General features: G+C 43.0%; 1 protein-coding gene across 2 annotated transcripts in view; it reads left to right on the top strand.

Annotated features, from left to right (window-relative positions):
* Positions 1–4,311: 4,311 nt before the first annotated feature.
* Positions 4,312–26,249, top strand: part of TAF2 (TATA-box binding protein associated factor 2) — a 92,442-nt gene continuing 70,504 nt past the window's right edge. Inside the window, exons 1-3 of one of the 2 annotated variants that reach the window (XM_006263352.4) lie at positions 4,312–4,946; positions 8,480–8,534; positions 9,553–9,713. In XM_006263352.4, the coding sequence (XP_006263414.1) occupies positions 4,894–4,946; positions 8,480–8,534; positions 9,553–9,713 (269 nt within the window). In that variant the 5' untranslated portion in view covers positions 4,312–4,893. Of the gene's footprint in view, positions 4,947–8,479; positions 8,535–9,552; positions 9,714–26,249 lie in introns of those variants that run through there. The other variant, XM_019495752.2, reaches the window with a different exon arrangement.

Below are 26,249 nucleotides of genomic sequence, written 5' to 3' on the forward strand. Positions count from 1 at the left end.
AGTGTAATTTGTAAACGAAGCCATTCTATTCAGCCCCCATCTCCCCCAGAATTTGAGATTCTGATGTAATTAGGTGACTCCAGGAACTGGAGCCCTGGGAATAGGCTCATAGCGCCTACATCTTAACTACTTTTCTATTCAATAGAAAATTAACAGGAAGAAATTCACTAAGAGCTAGTATACACTGTTCAGAGTTGGCACTGATCTTAACGTGGAACATCTAAGACTGCACACAAAGTTAGCACTGGTTATTAATCCTTTCAAACTGGTAATGTTTAAGTAGTAATTATATATTTTAGTTTATTTTTTTTAAATGACAGCATTGTGGAGCAGTGTTCTTTAGCAAACTGACCCGGTTAAGATTAGCAAAATTCTGATTACTTAGCAGTCAATTAATAAAATTGGCCTACTGAAACAGTGCCATGCACACGTATCTGTTTCATTTAGCAACTCTCAGAGAACTGTAATCACCACTCTCTTTATACTGCTGTTTGTTAAGGTCTTCAAATCATTGAGAATCTGGTGGTTCACAGTAACTTTAGCTGTTTGTGTATTACTGTGGCTGTACCACAAAGACAATGTGGGAGGTTCCATGCTTTTTCACGTGCACAATGAAACCCATATGTTCCATGGCCTTAGTCCAGTGCAACCATCTAGTAGTGTCCAATGTCTATAAGAGAACAGATTCTTCATCTGGAACACCTGAAGCTTCATACTATCTTAAATACGTCTCACTGAACTCCAGTAGAGAGCAAAAGATCTACTGAAGGCACAAGGAATATTTTCCCATGCAATTTTTTTTTTTTTTCATGAGCTTAGTAAAATGTTCAGAAAGATCACATGTAGCAGATTAATAACCTATGTTTTCCACAACAGCTGTTGCAAATGCAGGACAATCAGCTTGCCAAAGATTTGTCAAGGGGCAGCAGGCTAGGCCCTATGTAGAGAGGCTAAAGGGCCTGAACCTATTCAGCCGCCACGAGAGAAGGCTGAGAGGGGATCTGGTGGTGGTTTACAAACTCACCAAGGGTGACCAGCGGGAATTGGGGGAGGCTGTGTTCCCCCAGGCACCACCCGGGGTTACTAGGAATAACGGCCACAAATTGTTAGAGAGAAGGTTCAGGCTGGACATCAGGAGACATTACTTTACGGTTAGGGCTGCCAGGCTCTGGAATGGACTTCCAAGGAAAGTGGTACACTCTCCTACCTTGGGGGTCTTCAAGAGGAGGCTGGACAGATATTTGGCTGGCGTGATGTGACCCCGGCACCTGTTCCTGCCAAGGACAGGGGGTCGGACCTGATGATCTGTTTAGGTCCCTTCCGACCCTAAGTACTATGATACTATGATACTACTATGATTTCAGGATATTTGTCCACTATGTGTAACAAGCAGTTCCTGGGCAATATATTCATGTTGGGTACATGTGATGAAGGCAGCAGATGTATGCTTGCATTTGTAGACACAAAGAGTCCAGCATATAATCTTTTCTCCACTAGGCAGAATAAAATGTCCCATTTCATTTTGAATGAAATATTAAATGCCAAATAAAAAATAATGTTCACACACAGGTTGGCTGCCACTTAGTTATTAAAGAGTAGCCTCACTATCTACCAAAATTTCTAATATCGTTCATTAGAATATTAGATGATGGTAAAACTGGAGAAGGCTGTAGCTGATTTATTGCCTTATCAAAATATATTCCTAAATCACCAACTTGGATGCCATCAAGTATTTGGGAAATCATCAACCACTGGTGATATGGATTTAGTAATATTATTGTGGCAATGCCATATTCTGAATAGCTTTGGTCTATTATAAAAATATATTCAGACATGTTAAAGCATGATGAATCTGCTCCAGCAACATGCATTTCTTGGAGCATCAGAACATTTATGTGAACATTCCACTCTACAATTCTATTACTTTCAACTTATTCAGATTAACTGGCTAATTCAAATTAAAGTTTAAATGTTACATTAGCATGGGCAAATTACAGATTATTTGTTTTGCCCTTGCTATTCAGACTGGCATCCAGACATCAGCATAGCATTTGAGCAGCATTCATTTGTGGAGCAAATAGCACATTGAACAGATAGGCCCACGTGAAGGTTGCTGCTCCCATCACTCTACTGTATGAGGTTAGAACACCAGTGTTATCCTTAGCTTTAGCATTCCCTCTTTGAAGGGTTTAGTGATTGTGCAAGTCAAATTTTGAGACTTGGTGGGTCTTGTTGGGGCTGACTGTTGTGTAGTCTTAGTGGTTTGCACTAAATCAGGGATTAGCAGAGTGAAAACCAAGATCAAAGCTGAGTATCCATCCTGGTTCCAGAACATCAAGCCAGGGGTCAAGCCAGCGTCATAGTCAAAGCAGTCAATCCAGACCAGGAGACCCAAGGTAGTGGCAAGATTAAAATAAAGTCAGAGGAATAGACTCCTACATGGCTACACCTAGCAATGCTGTTACTGGGACAACGCCTTATAGGGTGTGGGAGAGTTTTATAGCCTTCCAGTCAGGGGTCCGTGGGTCCCACTGGCTTTCCCCCCACCCAGGTTAGCTGATTCTCTCGTTAGGGACCTCATGGGAAGGCCAAATCTTTAAGTATTTCAGAGAACAACAGTTTGCATGACAAACAGACCTGCAACAACTGTGACATATATTCATGATAGCAACAGTACTTCCAAAACTCTCAGACATATTTAGCACAGCAGCCTCAAGTACACACAACTTGAAAATTTGGGCCAATATTTTAAAATGTATAGGCTGCACAATTAATTTATTTGCCTAATTTTAAGCACCCATTTGATGATTCTGACCCCATTACCAGTATATATACAGCCCATAGAGAAAGGCAGCTTCTTGAGTTTTATTTTCTGTTCCATTCACTATAGACTGCTGAAAAATGCATGAACCAGATCTTCCATTCTAGCTAGGCACAACTCCTGTGGTAGTTCATGGGAGTTTAGACTTGAGTATAAACATAATGAGAATTTTAAATTACAGATTGTAAAAATGGACAAGTACACATACATGAGTCAAAAACAGTATTTTCTTCAAATCTGCAAAGCTTTGCGAGATCAGTATCAGGTAGGGGCAAGAGTGAGAAACTGATATAAATGGGGAAGAGGTAATTAGGGATGTCAAAACAGCATTGAAAGGGTCTGGCATGAAAAAAACGGGAGAAGCATCCAGTGTCAGAGACCACAGGCAGCAGTGCTGCTTTAAACCTTCCACAGCTTGAACTTGACTAAGTGTGGTCACAGCCACAAATACCTAGATGAAAAGTAGAAATTTACACTTTACCAGGAGGTAATACTAGCTCCTCCTATGTATTGAGCACAAAGAGTTTATATAAAGGTTTTATAGCTGAAGCCAAAAGCGAAAAACTGGACAAATATGCTTTGGAAGCCAAGCCTTACTGCAAGCCTAACCAGGCAGATGGAAGCTTTGCAAACTATTTCAAAATCATTGTAAGGCTCATCCTGTGTCAGGCTATTTTTTATTGTCTCAATATGCTTTCTATCCACAACGTGTCATTAGCCTGTGTTCAAATGGCCTATATTCCTCATGGTGGAGGACCTAGGTTTCCCTACACCAGGAGGAAAACCATTGCCTATGGGCCTGCCTTTCCTTTGGAAGGGGAAGTTGTCTTTGCTGTTCTGCTCACACCACAGTTAGGTCAGCAGCTTCCCAACCCACAGGCCTTGGGCTTCTGCAACTTGGCAGTCCCTTCCTGCCAGCAGCAACATCTGGGCCTGGGCAAGCAGACAGGGCAACTGCAAAAGCCCAGCCTAGAAAGACAAGGTTCTTTGGGTAAATCTCATATCTTTTATTAGAGCAACTAAAATAGTTGGAAAAATTCTTTCTTGCAAGCTTTTGGGACCTGAAAGCTTGCAAAGAAGAGTTTTCCCAACTATTTTAGCTGGCCGAATGAAAGCTATCAGATTTACCCAAATGCCTGTGCCCTTAGACCAATACAGCCCAGGAAGGGCACTACGGGAGCGGGCGGAACACAGGAGCAAGGCGACAAAAAAGGCGCTGCGCATGCGTCACTCTGAGCGCGCCTAACGCAGCCGGCCGGAGAATGAGGACCCTACCGCGCGTGCGCCCTTCAGCGACGCCGGTACACCCTTCCGTTTGTAGACCTTTAATTATTTTCCTTCGTTATTTTCTCGCTGTCGTTTCCCCATAGAGGAGTAGGCCGCTTGCTTCGACAAGAAAAAAAAGTGAGAAATAAAACGTGAAAAATCTCGGTGACCTTTCCACTGGCAGGAGGTCAAAGGTTACCAACAAAATGGCGCCCGCGGCTGAGGCAGGGCTCATTCGCGGCGCGGAGGAGGCGGGCGCCGGACGGGCCGGCGGGGCGCGGTGCTGACTGGGCCGAGCCGCCACCGCGAGCCCAGGACAGCCGCGAGCCCGGCGCCCGGGACGAGCCGCCGCCGCCGCTGCACGCACGTAGAGGCCGCCCGCCGGCGGGGCCCGGGCTTCTCCCGCCTCCAAAGCAGCCCCTGAGCCAGTTACCAGGGGAGCATGAGCCCCGCGCCCACAGCGCAGCCCGTCGTCTCTTGAGCCGCAGGCTTGAAGGGGGCTTCTCCTGCCCAGGAGGCGGGAGATTTGTCTCTTTCTTCCCCAGCTTGCCCTCCCCGTGGGAGGAGGCTGTAGCAGACACAGGCACGCACACGTGGATGCGGGGAGAAATGGCATAGGGTTTGTTTTCCCGCCGTCCTACCTCCCCAAGTTGGCCATGTCTGCACCTGGGGAGCCTGAAATCCACTGCTGAGGCCTCAGGAATGACAGAGGAGCTGACCCCGGGCAAATCAAAGGGCCCGTCAAATGAGGAGGAGGAGGAGGATGCCTCTGTGACGGTCAGCGGGGTTTAGTACAGCCGTGCAGCATGAATAGGAAGAAAGGAGACAAGGGGTTCGAAAGCCCAAGACCCTATAAATTATAAGTATCCATTTATTTTTTTCTTTTTTTTTTTCTTTTTCATGTACTTGAGACCCACGTTTATTATCTGTCTGGTATGTCGAGACATGAAATATAGGCTGACCAAAAGGTGGCCGCCTAAATAGAGAATGGTCTGTGAAATCAAATTTAGAGATGCTTTAACGCTCTATCTTAAAATGTAGTTATGATCTGAAAAAATTCAGACTGATGGACATATTTGGGGTCAGGAAGGAATTTTTCTGCGTTAGTAGGGATGGTGGGAGAGGGTTTGCTTTCCTCTCTAGTGGCAGCGTGGCCCTCTATCCCAGGCCTCCTGATCCTATATTGACATTTCACAGAAGCAGGACATTGGTAGCTGTGGTTCTGCTTTAGCTGAGGCAGGGTGTTACGTGTGTGTTGTGTCAGGGTTGATGGTAGTCTTAGGTGGAGTTTATATTATGTTTCCTATAGCATGGTTTTCATAGCGATGATCCTGCCTCAGGCAGGGGGTTGAACTAGGTCTTCGGAGGTCCCTTCCAGCCCTTCTAGGTTTCTGTAAGATGGTATTGCTGGGTTGCCTGCCCCAGTGATTCTCTGTCAAACTTGTATAGTTTGCTATATTAAAAAGGACATAATCTTCAAATTCAGCTTAAAATCTCAAAAGAAAACTGTTTGTTTTGCTATTCTTGTATCAGTAGTAAATATTCTGCAGCTGCAATTTATTTAACGATTACACATGAGCGAGAGTAGAATTCCATTCATTTTCATGTGGTTGTTGCGTGTGCTCTAGTCTGCAATAACATCAGTTGGAAAAAGTCAAAGTGATTGTTAGGGCTGTGCGATGCTTCGGTTGCTAATTCGATTCAGTGGAAATTCAGCCCGATTTAGTGGCTGAATCTCCGAATCCAAATCGAATCAGGAGATCCTTTAATCTTTCTGAATCAAATTGGAAGCCTCTGAATCGATTTTTGGAGAGATTCAGTGATTAAGACATAGACACATCTTTAAATGTTTTTTACGTACCTCAAGATACCAGGCAGCTCGTGAACACTGAGATGCTGGGGAAGATGGAGCGTTGCACGGGAGCGCAGGGGAGTCTCCAGCACGCTCGGCGGCATACCCGGAAGTGGACCAGAAGCACTTCCAATCCACTTCTGGGTCTGCCACAGAGTGTGCAGGGGGGACCCCTCACCTGCCCCTCCAGCTTGGGGACTGGTGTCTCCTGGGTCTGTGGGGGGGGCACCTGGGGTTCCTGCATGGCCGATCGCCGATCCGGGAGTTGGGGGGGTGGGCCCCCCACGCGCTCACCGGTGGACTCAGAGGTGGATCGGAACCACTTCCAGGTCTGCTGCTGAGCATGCGGGTGGCCCCCCCCACCCCCACACTCCTGTGGGACACTCCATCCGCCCCAGCATCACTGTGTTCACAAGCCGTGCCTGGTACCTCGAGGTACGTAGAAAAAACATTTAAAGCTGCGTGTGTGGCTGAATCACTGATTCCCTGAATCGACATCAAATCTTAAGATTCGGATTCGGCCAGATTGAATCGAGACAGTGATCCGAATCAATGAATTGAATCACTGTCCCAGATTTGGGCTGAACCTGAACCAAATACAGCCTTTTTCGTACACCCCTAGTTATGAGATTGGACAGTGTTTCTCAACCCATAGGTTGTGACCCAAAAGTGAATCGCAAGAATATATAAAAGGGTTGTGAACAAACTTTAAAAATATTTTCTCCTTTTAAAGAAGAAAAACATGGGAAACTGGCTTTTCCCTGCAGGCTGGCAACAGCCTTCTTGGGGGTGGGGGAGGCCTATGCTCCACACCCACCCCCTGCCCCACATACTAGGGAGCTGGGGTTGGGAGGTAGTGGGTTGGGAGTGTGGGGCACTGGGTCGAGACTGCCTATTGAATTTTTTTTCACATAATGGGTTCTAGTACAAAAGTTGAGAACCACTGGACTAGTTGCCCTGAGGTCCCTTCCAACCCTATTTTCTATGATTTAAGCCTGTACCTCTCAAATGCCAAGGTCTGTTTGCAGGCTTATTTTAGTATTGAAGCCACAAGCTGCAATCTGATGTGCACACTCTTTCAGACTGTTTGTGTTTAAAGGTAGGCAAACGTGTAAAGCACTGGTCATTTTATAAGCACATGTAACATAAACACCGACCACTTCTGCTGAATAAGTTGTCACTGTTCTCTTCATAGCCAAGCTTTAATCAGGGTACAAGATAGTTGTCTGGATACACTTTTTATTGTATCTTTTTGTGTTCATAATTATCTCTGTTTGTTCATTGCCTAGTTCTTTGGCAGTAATTTTGATTTTTAAACGCTTTATTTGTTGAGTAATAGCTATATATTGAATGCCAAGGCATTCTTTAGTACCTGTTGCTGTAGAAGTTGGGTGCTATCATTTAATTTCTTGTTGAAATTCATACTGGACTCAACCAAATGAAGTAACTTCTTTAAATTTTACATATAGGTTATGTGATGCATGGTATGCTTTGAAAGTTTTGTTGTGATGTTGGCTACTTCTCTGGTGTGTGTAGGAATGCTGAGTATGCCAAACTGCTGGCTGGAAAGTCAGTTTCAAAAGTAAAAATCTATAATTGATTGAGTACAAAATTCTGTGGTATTTTTGGCAAAAATAGGGTATTGGGCCTTGGTTCAGGAACCAATCCGCCATTTATAACGTTGTTTCTTATGAGAAAATTGGTTCCGAGTTGCAACGTTTCGACTTAAGATGCAGTTTTCAGGAACCAATTGTGTCGTAAGTCTGAGGACTTCCTGTATCTCTAAAATCCCAGTAGTGATTACTATTACATGAAAATACTGCAGAATTTTCAGAACATTTGAATCAGAAATAAGTGCTACCTAGATCTTATGTCATTTGTATATAAGGTGTGTATTTATATTTGGTATAGTAGGTAACCGTAGATATGATTCTTCCTTTTCTTCTCTCTAACTTGATATCTACTGACTCCAAATACTATACCCGTTTATCAGACAATAGCAGGTACCATTGTCTGGTAAGCCCTTACATTAAATCTTGTATTTATTTTTAAAGTACAAAGTATTTGAAAGCTCTTTAGCTAACTGAGCCCTGTGAAAGTTAGTGACAGGCAGAAGGATACCAAAATAATACTAGTGCCTTAACTTAAGGGCATGTAAAACACTTCCAAACTATGTTTGTAGTTTGTGTACAGAATGCACTATGAGATAATACTTTGCTGATTTCATTGGCACTCTTTTTAGGTGCCTTAAATTCTGTGAGATCATTTTTGTGTGTGCCCATTTATGCAGATAATCATGAATTCTGTCGATGTACAGATATTCTGCATCATGAATTCACTCTGGTGATGTACAGATATGTACAGTGTTCCTGATAGAGGGGGGTGTGTGTGTGTGTGTGTGTGTGTGTGTGTGTGTATATACCATTATAATTGAAAAACATAAGTTGGGCAGTCTAGTTTTAAAAAGAACAATATTAAAAATGTTGGTTATTTTATGTTGGTTATAAATTATTTTATTTTTTTGTTTTGGTTTTCAGCACAACCCACCAGGTAGTTTGTATCAACAACATCAATTTTCAGAGGAAGTCTGTTGTAGTAAGTATAATATTTACAAAATATTAAAAGACGCATCTCAAACACTGTAGCAAGTTATTGCTTTGCAGGATAGTTCGGCCTGTGGGCTCTAGGTTTGACACCCCTGCTTTAAAGGAAATGTAACTATACTTAAAAGCTCCTTGGGGTCTGCAGCTTTTTTGTTGTCCACTTCCAGATACGTGAGTTTTGCAATAGAATCCAATTGCAAAGAAAAAAACAAAAAAAGATTTGGAACAAGGTGAACTAGAATTACAGTGTAATATGAATTGCAAATATGTGCACAATGTTTTGTGTCTGAATTTGTTCTATGGAATAATATTCCAGTCTCTTTCATTTCATATAGGTAACATGGGCAAAATAAAATATCAATTACTATTGAAAACCTACACTTCTTATTACAAATTATGCTCATTTTTAATTAAAACTAACTTTTGTACTTCTTAAATTAAATCTTCAGTTTCAGTGAATAGCTTGGTTTAAGGGTTAGAGCAGTAAAGATTTTGGTCCTCATACTTAGTTGAGTCCATGTGGGCTGGTGGGCAGGTTCTTGCCTCTTCCATGGGATCCCACTGAAATGAATAAGGTTGCATGAATTCAGGAAGCTGCTTAAATGGTTCCTGTTTCAGGATCATGAGCTGTTTAGGTTATAGAAACTAATTTCATTATTATGAGTTGTGTGTGAGCCTTTCGGCTTGAATTACAGCACCACAATTAATGTGAAATCTAGTTGATATAAAAAAAAATATTACTCTGTAGTAATACAAGTCATCCTGAGTGGTCCTGTCAGTTTTTTTTTAAATTTTACTGCTGGGAATAACCAATTTTTAAGTTATATAAAGAAAAGAGATCCCACTTTAAACATTTGTAAAACAATTTTTTTCCTTGTGCACAACTCATAATTTGGATCTATTGACAGTAACTTTCCTTTAAAATTATACTTAAAGGATTATTTTAGAATTGTTTTTTCAGTATTCCTACTCTGAACACAACTAAGTGATATTGTTTTATATTTTCATAGGGTTATGTGGAACTGACAATATTTCCCACAGTTGCAAACCTGAACAGAATCAAACTGAACAGTAAACAATGCAGGATATACAGAGTAAGGGTCAATGATCTGGAAGCAGCTTTTATCTATAATGATCCAACACTGGAGGTTTGTCACCACGAGTCAAAGCAGTAAGTAATTTGTTTGAAATTCTGCAATTGAGCTGCTGTATGTTGTTCTAGTAATTTTTCTTCTTCCCGGAATGTTTTTAACTGTTGATTTATTTATAACATAACAGCATCAACCTTAATCCAAAAGCTTCAGCCATTAACCAAACTATGAGGTTTTTTCCTATTAGTTCTCTTTAGTGTAGTTACTTTATTCCTGAAAAACTCAAGGTGATTTTTTTAGCATTACACTAATACTTTATGAATTACCATCTTCATTCTTTAGTGTTTTCTTTTTACAAAGCTCCGACTGTTATACTGATTTTTCTGTAGTTTCCTTTGTGATTGTATCTGTTTGTTTGGTTGTTTTTAAATATACCTTATGAGGCAAATATGGTGAATTTACGTGGTGACTTTCAGTGTTCCTGGTACTTTAGTCCTCTCTCACTTTTTTTTTTTCTCTCCAAATACTGCAGGTTTCTAAGATATTTCTTGTCATGTGGTGAATCTGTTTTAAGATTTATCTTATCTGCATAATATCTTTATACCAATATAACTAAAATAATTGTTACATTGGTAGGATGACTTAGCCTTTTCATGTTTCTAAGCAAAACTTTTTCATGCTGGTATAAATTCATCCATGTCAGGTTTATGCTGATTTAATTAAGCTAGTAGGAAAAAAAATTAGAACAGTGTAGGTGCACAGCCTGTTTGTGCTTTTGTGATCCACCCTAAGTGAGATGGTGTTGTCAAGGAGGTTAGAGTAGGTGATCATAACCAGCTGGTGGTTTATTAAGGTTTATTTTAATCTGTCAGGTTTATCAGTTTTGGTCATTACTTGTACATACACTAGAATTCTGCTTTTTTTTTTCTATTTTTAAAAAAAGATAATTTAGTGTTTAGGTCATCTTGGAGAGTTTGTACCCATCAGAACTATAAAACATGACTTGAAATATCCCCTAACACTGGATAGAAATTAGTGAGAAGTGGATTAGGACAATTCTCCTAGTTCGGTTTCTGAGAGAGAGCCAGCTTTCCTGCACTCCATTTATCTGGACTTCACTTTTGTTTTCTGTGTGACATCAGTGCTGTTCACTGATGTGGCATTGAACCATAAATGAGCAAAGGATAAAGTAGTATTTCATTTAAAGAACTTGTATATTTGGAGTATGAAATCGGGCACAGAAGATGACAGCAGAGTGGTTACGGCAGCTAGTCAGGGATTCAGAGGAATGAATCTGAGCCTTGTTCTAAACTCCTCAAAGGTCCCCTCCACACCACTTCAGCTGTAAATGTACCTGGCCATTCAGGCAACTGGATAATATACATCTCTCCATCCTGTAATCTAGGCTGCAGAAATGGTGTGCTTTAACCACTCTAAACTTATGAACCACCCATCTAGGCTTGGAGGGGCATTTGACCATTTTTTATTAAATTGAAGGGAAATATTTAAATCTATAGTGTATTACCTCCTGTTTTCAATACAAGACTACTCTTCCCTGTAAGGTTTTTTTGTTTTGTTTTGTTTTGTTTTTTGGATGCGTTTCCCTTTTAATATTTAATACAAATTTACATTCATGGTTTAAAGAAAGTGGGGGCAAGACTCTTTATCCACAGCACAAGCAGCAATGCATCGGTCCCTAGCGTGTCTCCATGCTGACTTGGAGTGTTGAGAGTTTAGTTTTCATGCCAATTCTGTTCTTGGCTTCTTGGGTGAGACTACCAAGTATAGTACGAAGTGTGGTTATTGTTATATGTATATCTTTAGACTGGCCAGTGAAGTCCAAAAGACCTGGTTGGACCTTAAAGTGAAAAAATTAAGGGCACAAGAGCATGCCATCCTAGTGCCATAGGAAAGGGAGAGCAAACAAAACAAGAGACTGCTTGGCTAAACAGTGTATTCATCAGGGACTTGGAACAGAAAAAAAATCTCATAAAATTAGAAACTTGTCAAGATGAGTAGCAGGTAAAGCACAGGCACATAGGGGAAAAAATTAGGAAGGCCAAGGAACCAGTTGAGATACAACTGTCAAGTTACATGAAAGGCAAGAAAAAGCATGATTAGAAAAAAGAGGTAGACTTAGGAAAGTATAAGTCTCTTACGGAATGTGGAAGGCATGTTATAATGCATGATACAAGTGAGACTGAAGCATTTAATTAATGTAAGGGTTTATTGATCTTTTTGGGGTGATACTGATGGCTGGTTATTAATGAGCTATATTGGCTGATACTGATCTAATTGCTGATGTGCAGCCCAGCAGCTTGGAGAGCAGTGTCTGGCTGGTAAGTGTGTTGTAGGGGGGAGGGGCAGATCAAGGTCCCTGTGGTGAGGGAGGGAGTTGGGCTGGGGCAGGTGCAGGGGCAGGCACTGCCCAGCCTGGGTGGGGCAGGGCATGGGATGGGGCTGTGAGGAGGCTTGTCTCTGGGGGGGGTGGCAATCCCACTGTTATGCACCCCAGGGGAGCCAGGGGGGGAGTGTGTACCTCCCCTGGATCTGTGCACAGGGTGAGGTGTGGGCTGGAACTGGGGGCGGTGGTGCTGGGCGGTGGGAACTACAGGGTGGGCTACAGCCCCCACAAAATTTGTCGTAGCTCCCACTCCTAGCGCTGTAGCCCTGGCCCAGCCCCTCTGCTGAGAAGAGCCTGGCTGGTGCTGCCCCTAGCCTCATCTCGCAGCGGCAGCCTGCCCTAACCCTGCACACAAATCCAGGGGGCACATGACCCCTGCGTAGTGGTGGAAGCTGGTCCCCCCCTGTCCCTGTGGACCGCAGGTGAGCTGCTTGCGGCTCTGTCCCATGCCTTGCCCTGCCCCACCCCAGCTGGGCAATGCCTGCCTCAGCCTCACTCCCTCCCTCACTGCCGGGGCCTTGATCTGCCCCTGTCCCACCTCCCCCTCCAAACAGACTTACCAGCTGGATGCTGCTCTTCAGGCCACTGGGCTGGTTGAGTGCATGATGTGACAGTTATCAGTGACATTATCAGCCCCATTAGCAAAAAAAAAGGCTGATTACCAATTACATCAATTTTCTTTTTATCGGTGTCAATACGATATGGACTGATGTTTTGGTACACCTCTCTTCCAACTGTATTCTTTTTGTGAAGACCTTCAGAATCATTTTACACAAGCTACCAAACAGCCCCTCAGGTGATAAGAAATTTCATTCATTGTTGGCCTGGGCTTGATTTCAGCATTTCCAGGTGTTGTAGAGAAGAAGGAGCACTCTGTCTTGCTCTGTTCAATTTACACTCCACTAACCCCTTCTTCTCCATCACCTTTTCACTACTACAGGGGAGGGTGGGCCTTTGTTAATGTAGCTATCCACCATTTTCCTGATTCTCATGAGAGAAGAAAGGGAGGGTAAATAATAGGTCTGTGCTACTTCATCCTCCTAAATCCCCTGGTGAAAGAGGCTAGTGGAAAAGAAATCCCATTTCTACTTTTTCAGTTGCAACATCACTACCAAACCTTGTTCACCATTTGTTCATCTGTACCATAGGTAGTAGTGGTATACCATGACTTTCACTGTGTGGCTCTAACCATAGCTTAAGATAGTGATGAATTATTAGTACAACGGGACTGAGACCAGGAGAAAAGTTCATAAAAAAGGTGCGGGGGAGGATGATATTTACTATAATAGTGTTAGTTAATTTGTTGCATCATAGCAATGAAAAAACGGTTCTGGCTTTTGAGGTTATTAAAAGTAGGAGCTTATAAACCAGGTTTGTCAGTGGCAAAGTTCATTAGTCTGGGCCATTGGTGCTCAACCTTCATCCCTGCAGGCTGAATCGATCCGTGGGGCTCTCTTATGGTCAGGAAATTTGGCGGTGGGGAGGTGATGGCAGCATTCATTGGCTACTGCTCTTTCACCACAGGATTGTCTGGATTGTGAGGAAATTTGGTAATGCTAGATTGCATTGGTGCGTGGAGTTGCACTGTGGTCAGAGTCAGTGCTTGGGGTTGGACCAGCGCAGAGTGTTGAGCCACGGCCAAATCTAGCATGTGGGGTTGGGCCACAGCCAGATCTGGCATGTTGGGTTGGGCCATGACTGCATCCTGTGGACTGACCCCATGTGCTGACCATACACTGGGTCAGACCTGTGGATCCCTGCAGCCTGTGGACCAGCCGTATGCCACTGATCTGGCCTATGGGGCTAGAAGTTTGGACATAATTAATATAGACAGTATCCAGGTGTCTGTGTTTCAGACCTCCAGACACAAAAATAATTCCATTCACTGCAGTTGCTGAAATTTACAGCTTTTACTCCAGAGCTGCTTCACTGCTTTGAAGTAAGAGAGCCTTAATTGCTTTATAATTCTGCCAAGGTTGTATGACGATAGGTGGTGTAAATATTCTTCCTCTCCCTCCAGCTCTGTGCCCAAGCCTCCATTTTGGAGTCTTCCTTTCTGGTGAATAGCTCTAGTGTCTGCCTCATTGCTGCTCTGAGCTTTTTCATGTTATGGCAGGGAAACTTGTATAATTCTTATCAGTGTCATTGTTGCCCACAGAGTTTTGAATACTGGGAGTGAGCATCAACATGATTCGATTTGGATCGAGGTGGGCAAAATGCAGTCCACAGGCTGGATCCGGGCAATGGAGGGACTTTGTCTGGCCTGCAGCAGGTTTTGCAGTCCCACCTGGCCCAGGCACTATCTAGCCCATGGTGCATCCTGCCACCCCCAAGTGTACAGTGGGGCTGGGGTTGCACTTCGGCTGGACTCTATTTCTCAGCAGTCCTGGTGGTGGCAGCTCCTACCAGCTGCTGCTGATGCTGGCCCTGCCTCCGCAGAAACCAGCTGGGATCCACATCTGCAGGCCTTGAACTCTGTGCTGAGCACACAGCAGTGACTCACCCTGCCCCGCACAGGAAGTTGGGGTCTTTGCAAGTGCCTGCTCTGGACTCGCCTGCCCCAGCCATGATGAGCTGCAGCAGCAGGTGGGCAGAAGCTGCTGGTGGGGGCGGGGGAAAAAGTGGCTTCTTCCTGCTGCCATCATCAGTACCACCTCTGGGCTTTCCCAGGCCTCCATGCCTAGCTGGGCAGTGGTGGTGGTGGGGAGGAGTTGAAGGGCAGCTCTGGCGTGAGCTATAGGTGGCCTCAGTAAGAAGTGCCCAGCAGCGGTGAGGGAGAAGTGGCCAGGTCCTGCTTTTTCCCTGCCCACAACAGCAGCTTCTGTCCAGCTGCCCCTGCTCATTGTGGCCAGGAAAAGTGGATCCAGAATGGATGCTGCAGGAACCCCAGCCCCTGCCCACCTGGGTAAGGCAGGCTGGACCTGTGTACTCAGCCCAGGGCTGGGCAGAAGCTACTGCTGGGTTCTGGGGAAAAAATAGGACCTTGGGCTGCCCTGCAGCTCCTCCCCAGTGGGCATGGGGGCCCAAAGGTGGTGGTGAGGGCCCCCAGCTGAGATGCCCCTGCTGAAGCTGCTGCTTGCCCATGCCCACACCAGCTCCTCTCCTACCTGTGGCCCCATCCCACTTCGGGAGGTTTGGTGAGCTGCTGCTTGCGGGGAGGGAGAATGGGAGAGGGGGTGCTGTTGACCTGACCCACAACAGCTCCCCAGAACTCCCTAGGTGGCTGGCAGGCCCAAATAATTGCCCATCCCGGGGTTCGGTTCATTCTAGTGTGGCTAAGGAAAACTATAAACAGAAGCAGAGATGCAGAGCTGTTTCCTGAGCCCTCTGATATCTATAATAATCCTGTCCTTGGAGAATTGGTTGTAATGTTCTGGAGCTAAACCATTACATCTGATAATGTTAAGAGTTGGTGACATGTGCTTCTATCTTAACTTGGATTCCCTCAGGTCTGTTGTCATCTTTTCTTAAAATCTTGCTTACACTTTTAATACGACCTACCCAGTAAATCAGTAATTCTTGTGAGGGTTGAAAGCTCAGTTTCTAAGTACAGGATTATGCATTGTTTTTTGTTTTTTTTTACTTAACAGGTAGTGAAAAAACCTTCGAGAGAGTTATATGTGCATCTCACCTCGACTAGAATGATCATAGGCAACACAATTTGGCGGTGTATTGTAACTCCAAAGTTGCTTGGGAGTCTTCATTTCTAAATATGTTCTTTTCTAAGAGGACATATAGTTTATATTAAATGTATACTAGACATAATTGCCTGCATCCCCATTGATTTACAACATTTGAACCAGGATATTACTGTGCCCTCTTTCTGACACTTCCTTAATTTATGCCAGCATTTCTCAACCTGCGGGTTGTGACCTAGTAGTAGGTTGCAAGAATATATGAAAGGGTCATGAACAAACTTTTAAAAATGGATCAACAAACTTTAAAAATGCGTTCTCCTTTAAAGGAAAAAAGTGAGGGAAACCATGGCTTTTTCCTGGCAGGCTGGCAGAGTTCCAGCTTGCAAGGGGCTGCTTGGGGGCCCCCAAGCCCCTCTCCCCCACAAGGGGCTAAGGGGGGAGGGGGCAGCAGGTCGGGAGTGACTGGGGTGTACTAATGTTCCTGCTGGGACTTGAAGCTGGGACTTGAACCACTTCCAGGCTAGTGGTTCTTGCACCTCTGCTCAGAGTCAAACAGAGTGCCATATTTGGGGTCAGGAATGAATTTTACCTCATGGTGAGATTGGTATGGACTGTGGAGGTTTTGCCTTCTTCTGTAGTAGGGGGCCTGGCCTTCTTCCTTGGATCTCTTGAGTATACTTTAACAATCTTTATAGCAGCAGGCCATTGGCTGCCATGGTCCCTCTGCTTTAGTTGTGGCAGGTTAGACTGTAATGCTTTGTGGTTGTGTTCGGGTTGACTAGTTTTGTGAAGAGGTTAGATAATAGATTTGATGGTTTGGATAGGGATAACCCTGCCCCTGGCAGTAGGTTTGTCAGGGCACTAGATGACCTATGGAGTTGCCTTGGAGCCCTACTTCTCTATGATTCTATGCATCAGAGCATAAGGTCTTCAGAACTTCTCAAAGAAAGGAGGATTATACCTCAGTGCCTTTTTTTGTTTTGTTTTTTGTTTTGTTTTTTTAAAGATAATGTTCAGCGTGCGTCTACATGTGATGTTATGTCGCCATAGCAATGCATTATGACAGCATAGCATTGGTGGGCAAAAATAGTGATGCCACAGCTAAGTCGCTGTAGCTACATGTCCCTTGATATAGCATGTTGCTATGGCAGTGTAGCAGCTAAAAATAACTGCGCTGCATGGATAGCACAGTATGGGCTGTTAATGTATTGCCTTTTAGGGCTACTAAAAGGAAGTACTAAAATGTTGGCGTAGTAACAATGACGCTATAGGGGCATGTGTAGACACGCCCACTGAAAATAATAACGGTAGTTAAAAATGATGTAGTGAATAGATACCTCGAATTTTCCACAAACTTTTGATAGTGACTCCCCACAGGCCTCTTAAGGAAACCACAGGATACAGAGCAAAATCTGGTTAGATTAAAAACTGCTTAAAAGACGAACTAGTTTGTTTTAATCTTGGAATGCAGTGGGAATTTGGTTTTGTAATCAGTGGAACCCAAATATTTCCTGTTCAGCATGGCCCAGCAGTCATGGGTTGAAACTGCGCTGTCTAGGTAGGAGGCAAAAGTAAAACCCAGCAGACAGGTACAGATAGACGAAGTGGTGATCTTCAACCCCCGACCAGGAGGATGGAGTGACAGAGTTATTTTCCCTGGTCTTTAATTGGTTTAATCATCCAACTTTTGTGCAACTGGTAAAGCTTTCAATCTCTTGGGTTTTTTTTGTGTTAATGATTTGTGAGAAGGAAGTGAGATGCAAACTGGTCAGTTTTGCTTATGGCAACCTATTACTTTGCTTGGCACATCTGTGTAGCTTTGTGAGAAATTTGTGTTAAATATAAACACGCTGAGAAGGTAGACTGGTTTAAGTAAAATTTTATATAAATTAATGTTGGCCAAAACTGACATATGTGAATACATACAGTTAGGGACCTAGAAAAATGTATCCTGATTTTCCAGCATGGCAAGAGTTGCCAGAAATCTTGTGGACTTCATTGAGCGGTAAGGTGTTCGGCATTTCTAAAAATCAGACTATTCTTATGTGCCCAAATCTGAAAATTCTCTTTACAATGTACAGTGTACTTGTTGCAGATGTGCAGAGTACTCTGAAGGAAAAGCTTGTCATCTATACATAATTTTGTAAAAGTATAACTATACAGTAGCATTTAAGGATATCAGTCTGTTGAGCTGTGTCACCTCAGGGGATCAAAAACGATGCTAATAATGGCACCATAGAACAATACAATATCTGGAAACTTCTCTTCTTGTTACCTTGTATTAAAAAAGATATGCTGCTAATCAGAACTGAAAAGAATGAAGTGAAAATGTTTATAGCAGGATCACCTAGGTGATTGCTAAAAGAACTGACCTCACTTAAATAGAAAATAGCGTGTTTGACTGGTGTTTATATCTATAGTGGACACAGGGAAACTTCAGTCAAACCCTTCTTAGCATCATGTGCAAGAACACTGAATGACATGAGAGTGCATTGCATTTAAATGCATCACTGCTTTGCAGGGAATGTGGGCTGCTTGTGGATACCACTACCACAGGGTGTCATACTAGGGCTACATTTTTTTTTTAAGCCAGTTATTCTTATGCCTGATACTTTTAGCTATGCAAGGCAAGGCTCATTCTGTTTCATTCTGCAGGGCACATTGTAGGATTTCCCTTTCCTTTGTCACAGCTTTCAGCTTTCAAGTGTGTTCCTAAGTTGTGTGAAGTCCTGCCATTGAAATATCAGCTACTGAGCAATGGTGTGGGTATGATGCAGTGTTTGATGAGTTCTGAGCCAAACCAGCAAATGTATTGTCTTATGCCGGGATAGAAAACAGAGACTTTTCAGATACCTACAGAAGCACAAATGGATACCTTCTGGCATGCCTCAGCCCTCTCAAAGGGGACTTCGTCTAGGAGCAATAATGCAGTTTGGCCTCCCTGTTAAATAGTCCTTGACTTTGATAAAGAAACTACCATCAGAGGTAGCAATTGAAATGTATTCTTTTATTCTGGATCTAGACTGCGACCATCAAATTAAGTTGGTCGCTGTTTGTTTTCACTGTGATGATGGTGATATTCAACACTTGCAGTCCTTGGGATAGCTTGTTTTTCTTTGGCCATGTAGATTAAAGATGCATCCTTGCACGTTGAGTGTTTGTGCAAAATAAGTTGTTGGGATAGTGTTCTAATTTATAAGTTGATTTTGCATGTAAGCAGATACTTTGGCTGCTTACAGATCCCAAAGCGCTGTACTTTCCCAGAAGAAGCTGTGTGTTAATTCAACCCGGCTCTGCGGCATCTGTATTGATCAGGTGCTTCAGTGGGTTTTTTTTAGCAGTTTTCTTTCTCATTGATTCAGTTGGCTATTAGATGAAAGTAGCAAAACCCCTCACTAACCCCCTATCTACAAGGGGGAGAGGGCATTGGGCTGTCAGATTGATCCCATGATGTCAGAAGTGGCTGTGGAGGCTGGCAGGAGCCATGCTGGATTTATCTGGGCATTGGGGATTCCAGTATAGCACTGAGAAGATGACAGGGACTTGGTAGGAATAGCAGGCAGTTTGCTAGGAGGTGGCAGTAATGCTGTAGAGCATCTTAGACATTTTATTTCCCTTCTCATAGTTGTTTTTCCCACAAGGATTAAGTCTTCTCCAGCCAAATTAAGCCTCTGGCTCTGTTAATATGAAGGAGGACAGAATTTTAAGAGGGTAAAACTTTTGGCATCGCCTATATGGGTTTACCTGTTGTTCAAGCTGAAAAATGTTATAAGCCCTAGGCAACAGGTCAAACCCATAGGGCTACCATAGGGCTTAGTTTTAAATTTAGACAACAGGTCAAACCCATTCATCTTGATAGGAATGACCTGTTGGCTGAGAAGAATTTTTTCCTTTAGTCCTGGCTGTCTTGCCTTTGGATAGAGCTATGTTAATTTTTGCCTACTTTTAGTGAAAAGTTGCTGATCTAGGGTGGTGGTGCTCAACCTTTCAGCCTCTCAGGCTGCATGAGTGGCATGGGCAGGGCCATCCTTGGGGGGGAGCAAATTGGGGCGACCGCCCTGGACCCTGTGCTTTGGGGGGGCCCTGCGTAGCTGGGTGGAGCAGCCATGACGACTCAGCCCTGCAGTCAGCTTTGTGTCCGGCCCCTTGGCTCCCCTCCCCTGCCCCCCCCCCCCCCCCGTCCAATCCACTGCTGACTTCTTCATGTCCAGGGCACATGGGGGAAGGCTGATTTGCCCTGGGCCCCGCACCCTGCCCGGGTCATCTCTGGGCATGGGGTTAGTCATGGGCTGGATTCAGTGTGAGGTCTGTATGTGAGGTTAGTTCATAGCCCAGCCTCATATGTGAAAGCATCCACAGCCAGGCCCCATGTGTCAACACACAAGACTGTCATCTGGTTTGCCAAGCTTCCCAGCAGTCTGGAAATTTGGTAGCAGAGGAGTAATTGCAGCATTAATTGTCACACCTGTGGAAGCTGCAGAAATGAATCCTGTTACTGCTCCCCATTGCCAAATTTCTGGACCTGTGGAGAGCTCTGTGGGCCAGATGACACTGCCTTGCAGGCCAGATTTGGCCCCTGGGCTGGAAGTAGAGCATCACTGGTCTAAACCTTATTTGCCTTAGTGGGCCACACTTGCAGCACTCAGTGTGTTTTGTGGACTGTATCCATACAACTTCCTGTGTATCCATTGAACAGGATATCACATGAGCTGCAGCAGTGTGTTGATTGGGAACCGCTGCTTTTAGACCAATACAACAATTGTATTACCATAGATTCATAGATGTTGGGGCCAGAAGGGACCTCAATAGATCATCGAGTCCAACTTCCTGCATAGGCAGGAAAGAGTGCTGGGTTCAGATGACCCCAGCCAGATGCCTATCTAACCTCCTCTTGAAGACCCCCAGGGTAGGGGAGAGCACCACCTCTCTTGGGAGCCCATTCCAGATTTTGGCCACTCTAACTGTGAGGAAGTTCTTCCTAATGTCCAGTCTAAATCAGCTGTCTGCTAGCTTGTGGCCATTATTTCTTGTGACCCCCAAGTGTGCCTTGGTGAGTAGAGCCTCATCAATTCCCTTCTGCACCCCCGTGATGAATTTCTAGGCAGCCACAAGTTTGCCTCTACCAGTATAAGCTGTTATGATGCAACTGTTACATTTGCACAATTTTGTAGTGATACAAGTGTAGCCAAACGGTGCTTCATTCCAGGTTCAGAATTAGGGTGATTTTTTTTTTTTTTTTTAAGCTCATGTGTATTGCTGCAAGATCATAGAGAGGTTACTGTTGCTGTGCACACCCAAGAGGCAGCTCTCCCTCCTCATTTAATGCAGTTAAATATATGCTTGCTCATATGCCTACAAGCAAGTTTAAAACTGTTAAATTGAGTATTTGATTACAGAAGGTAAAAACAGTTGTGGGGAGGTGAGGTACAGTTCCTATTTGGATTATCAGGGTGAGTTGTTAATTACATCTTCTGTTTGGCTGACCAAATTCATCATCTTGGGGGATCTGAAAATTCATGGGGACGGGACTGATGACCTAAGAGTGATTTATGTAGGGTTAATAATTGTATACCAAACCCTTTGAAACTACCAGGGGCTTTGTCTCCTTTGTAATAGGTAAATTTTAGGCATCCAGAACAGTATAGGCCAAGAGAGTTTTGTGACAAAAGGAACATAGCTAGGGGAGTTGAGCAGAACCAGGAGTGTCTTCATCTTAATGCAGTAAAATTATTTTTAGCTTCTTGGGGAAGAGGTGTGTGTGTGAGAACTAGTGGAATTTCCAGCTGAAAAGATATATTTGTATGTTCGGTCACAACGGGCTATGCATAGAAAGATACGTAAGTTTACCATGTCAAGTTTTCAGTATTGCTAAAGATGCAGCATGTACTTGCATTGTTGTATTTGATAATCGGTTCCTGCCTGTTCCTGCTTTTGCTGAGTAATCAAAAACATCTAACCTCCTGACACACCAACTGCTGCAGCTTCCTTAGTCTGACGAAGGGTTTTTTAACCCGAAAGCTTGCTCAATAACTATTCTCCAACCATTTGGGTTAGTCTAATAAAAGATATCAAATTCACCCAAGGAACCTTGTCTGCCTATAACCTCCTGAACTTTTTTTTTAAATCAGGGACTCATAGAAAATGTTACAAATTGCTATAAATTAGTGCATCAGTCCCAACAAACAGTGGGTTTCTTATCAACATAGCAGCAGCACCTTGTCAGAAAACAATTAAAAAAAAAAAACCCAAAAGTTTTTAATTTAATTTTGTAAGACAGTTTTTTTTTTTTACATAAGTCATCTTAGTTTCCAAGCCATAATAGCATTTTTGACATCCACAAAAGTGTTGATTATATAAGTTTTACAGACTGTCTGAACAGTTTGTCTGAACAGTATGTCCAAACAGTGTTGTAGGATGTACTGCTATCCCAAAGGTTCCTTCCTAAGTGTACACAAGGTGGCAGAAAACCCATTTAGTTTGTTCATCTTCTGACACTCATACTTTTAAGAAAATCAGAAAGGTCTGTTACCATGAACATTGAAAACAACATGGTCCCAGCACAAAATGTTCTGGGATTCCCAGTCGTCTGGTGCAGGGGCCTTCAGGCTAAATGCTGTGTTTGAGTTGCTTTGATATGGCCCAGTAGTACTTTTTTGAACAGTTAAGCCAGGGATTTTGAAGGTGTGGTCCATGAGCCCATTTTATGTGGCCCACTAGCTGGTACTGCCCCTTTGAAATGGCCCTTCAAGTGCAAAATTTTGAGAATCTCTGTTCTAGGGTCTCAGTTCAGAAGATAAAATATTTCAACTAGGTTTTTTTCCTGTTTTTAGTGTTGTATTCATTAGAGAATCTTAGGGCATGGATTCACATAACATTTAGACTGGTTTAAATATTTAAATCTGAAAAGTACACACATAGAAGCCCATTAAACTGGTTTAAAGTTGCCTGGAACAGTCCAAGTATGCTTGGAAAATCAGGTGCTCTTGAACTGGAGTTCACAGTGCACTGGGCCTGGGGTGGTGTGGATGCTAGGTGCACGGTTGACAGCCCAGAGGTTGCAAGTTTGAGGTCACAGCAGAAACACTTACAGTGCAGCCTGTCAGATTCCAACAAAATCTGTGAATTCTGCTAAATATCTTGTCACAAAGACATGAAAAAGAAAAGTAAGAGTGCACTGGTTCAGTGTTACATGTGAACACCAAGTATTCCATCACCTGGGTCTGATTGGTTCTCCAGACATCCCACACTGCATTGTTCCTTACCCCCACTGCTGCTACTAGCTGCTCTTCTAGGCAACCAGAACTCTGTGGGCTCCCTTTCCCTCCTACCCCCTCCCCTTTTGTTTTTTTGTTAGCACTTTCTTTTTTTTTTCTTTCTTTCTTTTTTTTTCCAATGGTCATTCAGTAAAAGCTATCTTTCTAACAGCCAACTGTGTCTTCACTCCCTACTTGACTGCAGCCCCTCGTCATACCCCTCCCAGCTCCTGGGAACCCAAAGCATCCAGCACTCCTGCATCCCACATGCCACTCAGCCATTCCAAATCAGGCATGAACTAATGACGTTTATTGAACTCATATTTCAGAGGGAAGGGAAAGAAGAAAAATAAAAGTACTCCTGTCCATAAGTCATCTATCCCCCAAAGCACTGGGTACACGTCGTCCCCCCCCCCCCCCCCCCCAGTTAACCCACTTCATGGCATTCTGTACCAGGTGCTTACTCCTTGGTGTTAGAGCCTCAGCACTTAAATGCTTAAAGGTGACCATGCTACAGAGTGCTAGGGGGCTGTACAGGTAGACACTTGTAATGTAGTTCACACAACTGTAACCCTGTTTCCAATCAGTGACATTTGGGAACAGTGTAGTTGTTACATGTGTTCACATCCTGTTCTACGAAAATTGTGAATTGGTTCCCAGTTGGTAACATTTTTGTCTTATTACTTCCAATTAATTAAAAGAGTATTCATGTTTTTCTTTCACAAAAATAATCCTACATATACAGTCTTCACCCAAATGCATTTTGAGTTACTTTGCCTCAGTCTTCATAAAAAAACTCAAGCTGAAGTCAGACACCTAATAAGGATTATTTCAGTAAGGAAGGGGACAAGCTGAAGGATGACATAACAAAAGAGGTAGAGAGCATTTGGTGTGTCTGATTGACTGAAATTGAGTTAGCAGGGACAGATGAACTTTATTCCAGGGTACAGAAGGAACTGGTAGACGAGATCACGGAGCCCATGGGAATTATATCCATGAAGTCATGGGAGATGGGTGATGTACCATAGGACAGGAAAAGGGCCAGTGTAATTCCCCTCAGAAATGGGGAAGAGAGGGGCCCAAAGAACTACAGACCAGGGGAATCTTCAGTTCAGGGGTATTTGACATTCAAAGACTATTGTACAAAGCAGCTTAGTAGCACTGGTATAGTGAATTTGAGGGTTGTTGCAGAAATATTACATGCCAAGATTTATAATTAAGGATTGCATTAAAAACCAAAATCTCACCAGCCCCAGCCACACTTCCATTAAAGTCAGTGGGAGCATGGCTGAGCGTTAGTTATTAGTGTTCCTGGATGAGGTTTCTGAACAGTAAATCATGTCTCAGCAGAAAAAAAAAATGTATATTACTCTTTCACAGTCAATTTACACTTGGTAAATGAGAACCATGTATTGTTATTTCCTAAACTATAATTTTTGGCTTTCATATTTGTACTTATTAAAACAACCATATCTGGCTTAGAGAGAGTAATCCAAGTCATGAAAAGATTGATCTGTAGTACAAATCCACTAATAGATTCCTTTTTCTAACGAGTCACCCCTTTGATTTGGACTCCTGCACATCTGCACAATAAAAGGAGGAACCAAATAGCCTGGCTCCTGTAAAATATTAGCAAGCATTGATCTTAAGAGTTTACCTTTTTGTTATATAATTATAACTTTTTCCTGTTTGTGAATTCATTGGTATTTAAAATGTAACCACAAGCTCACCACAGACCCTCAAATTTGAGGAAATTGTCACTGACATACTGGAAAGGAATCACCTGCCAATAACTGGAGACAGAAAATGTTAGCGTTCTCAGGATTGGATTTACATTGAATTAAATTTAAAGAAGTAGTCTTAAAACTATCATTAAAGTTAACACTTCTGTTAGTTTTTATTTTCTGTTAGAAGTGACTTGGCATAATTATTACGTTATGCTCCTCTAGGACATTGAAATCATGTGATACAAGGATTGATTTCTATACCATGGTTGCTTTTTTTTGCCTCTAGTCCTGCAAAGACATTAACATATGAGCGATGAGCATATTTAAATTGTCTCATGAAACATACTTAGACTGTTCTTGTGGCTGGGTGTTTGTGGGTGGAAGACCTACCTTTTTAAATGCAGTCCGACACTTGAACCTCTGTACAGGGGAAAATTGATTGTTTTAAATTGTGGAATTTTGACATTTCTATAATGGGAGCTTCCCATTTACTCTAATTGTCTGAGATGAGCAGCTATCAAGCAAAGTAGTCTAGCTTACAGTTCCAAATGTTCTCAGTCCTGCTGATGATGTTGCAGTGTCTTGCCAAAGGTCAAGGTTCATATAAAGAAACAGTGTTCTAGCTAAGTTGCGAATGGGGAAACTTTGGGATTTAAAATTTCATATTTGACACAATTAGACTTCCGTGGATGATGCTAGCACAACTCTTACCCTGTCATCCCTTCAGGTCTGATTCAATAAATTGGTTTCAATGCCATTTGCTATGTGAGTGGTAGGTAGGGAGTGGGTTCAGATAAAAGTAAAGCTTTAAAATGAAGTCATGTCTACTTTCTGTGGACTTCAGATTCCATGGCCCTTTTAGGAGGAGGATTGCTTTGGTCTCTATGGCCAAAAATTCTCTATTCCCTTGCTGTACAGTGTTTCATAGGCTTGCTTTCTTCCTGGCCGCAGCCCTGTGCCCCCCACAGTGACTGGGTTTCACCAGTGGTATATTTTTACATATTTAAAATACTTCTGGCATGAAAGATGGTGAGAAATTTAAAATATTATCCTTTTATGGAGTGGCGTTGTGCATAGAGTTTGAGACATTTAAAATATTTCAGTGGAGGAAATAAACTGGGGAAAGTGTTTCCTGTCTTTAGCGTTTAAGTAACACCCTCTTTTGAAGAAATGTGAAAGGTATTGTATAAAACCACAAAATCATGGTAACTCATACCTGTCAAGCTTCTGGTATTGAAGCAGAGTAGGATGTAGATAGGGTGGCATTAACAATGGGGTTTTGTTGTGGCTAGATAGTGGAGTTTTGATTTTTAAACAGTGAATCTAGCTGTGGGATTTAAACCTTTAAATATGAAGATTTAAATCCTAAACCTTTCTTGCTACATCCCTGTGCTTTTGTGGGTTAAAGCCTGAGCTGTAAAAATTCACTACATTATGTAATGTGTAAATATCACAGTTGGTATCCATCAACCAATGCAGAGTAAAAGACCATAACTATGCTAAAAACGTACTGTATTCACAAAGGCAAAGAAACTCAGTCTCTGATTAGGCATATTTTTAAAATAGATTTTATGAGGGCTAGAGTGTCAAAAAG

The sequence above is a fragment of the Alligator mississippiensis genome, chromosome 3 (assembly GCF_030867095.1).
Source record: "Alligator mississippiensis isolate rAllMis1 chromosome 3, rAllMis1, whole genome shotgun sequence".
Classification (NCBI taxonomy): Eukaryota; Metazoa; Chordata; order Crocodylia; family Alligatoridae; genus Alligator; species Alligator mississippiensis.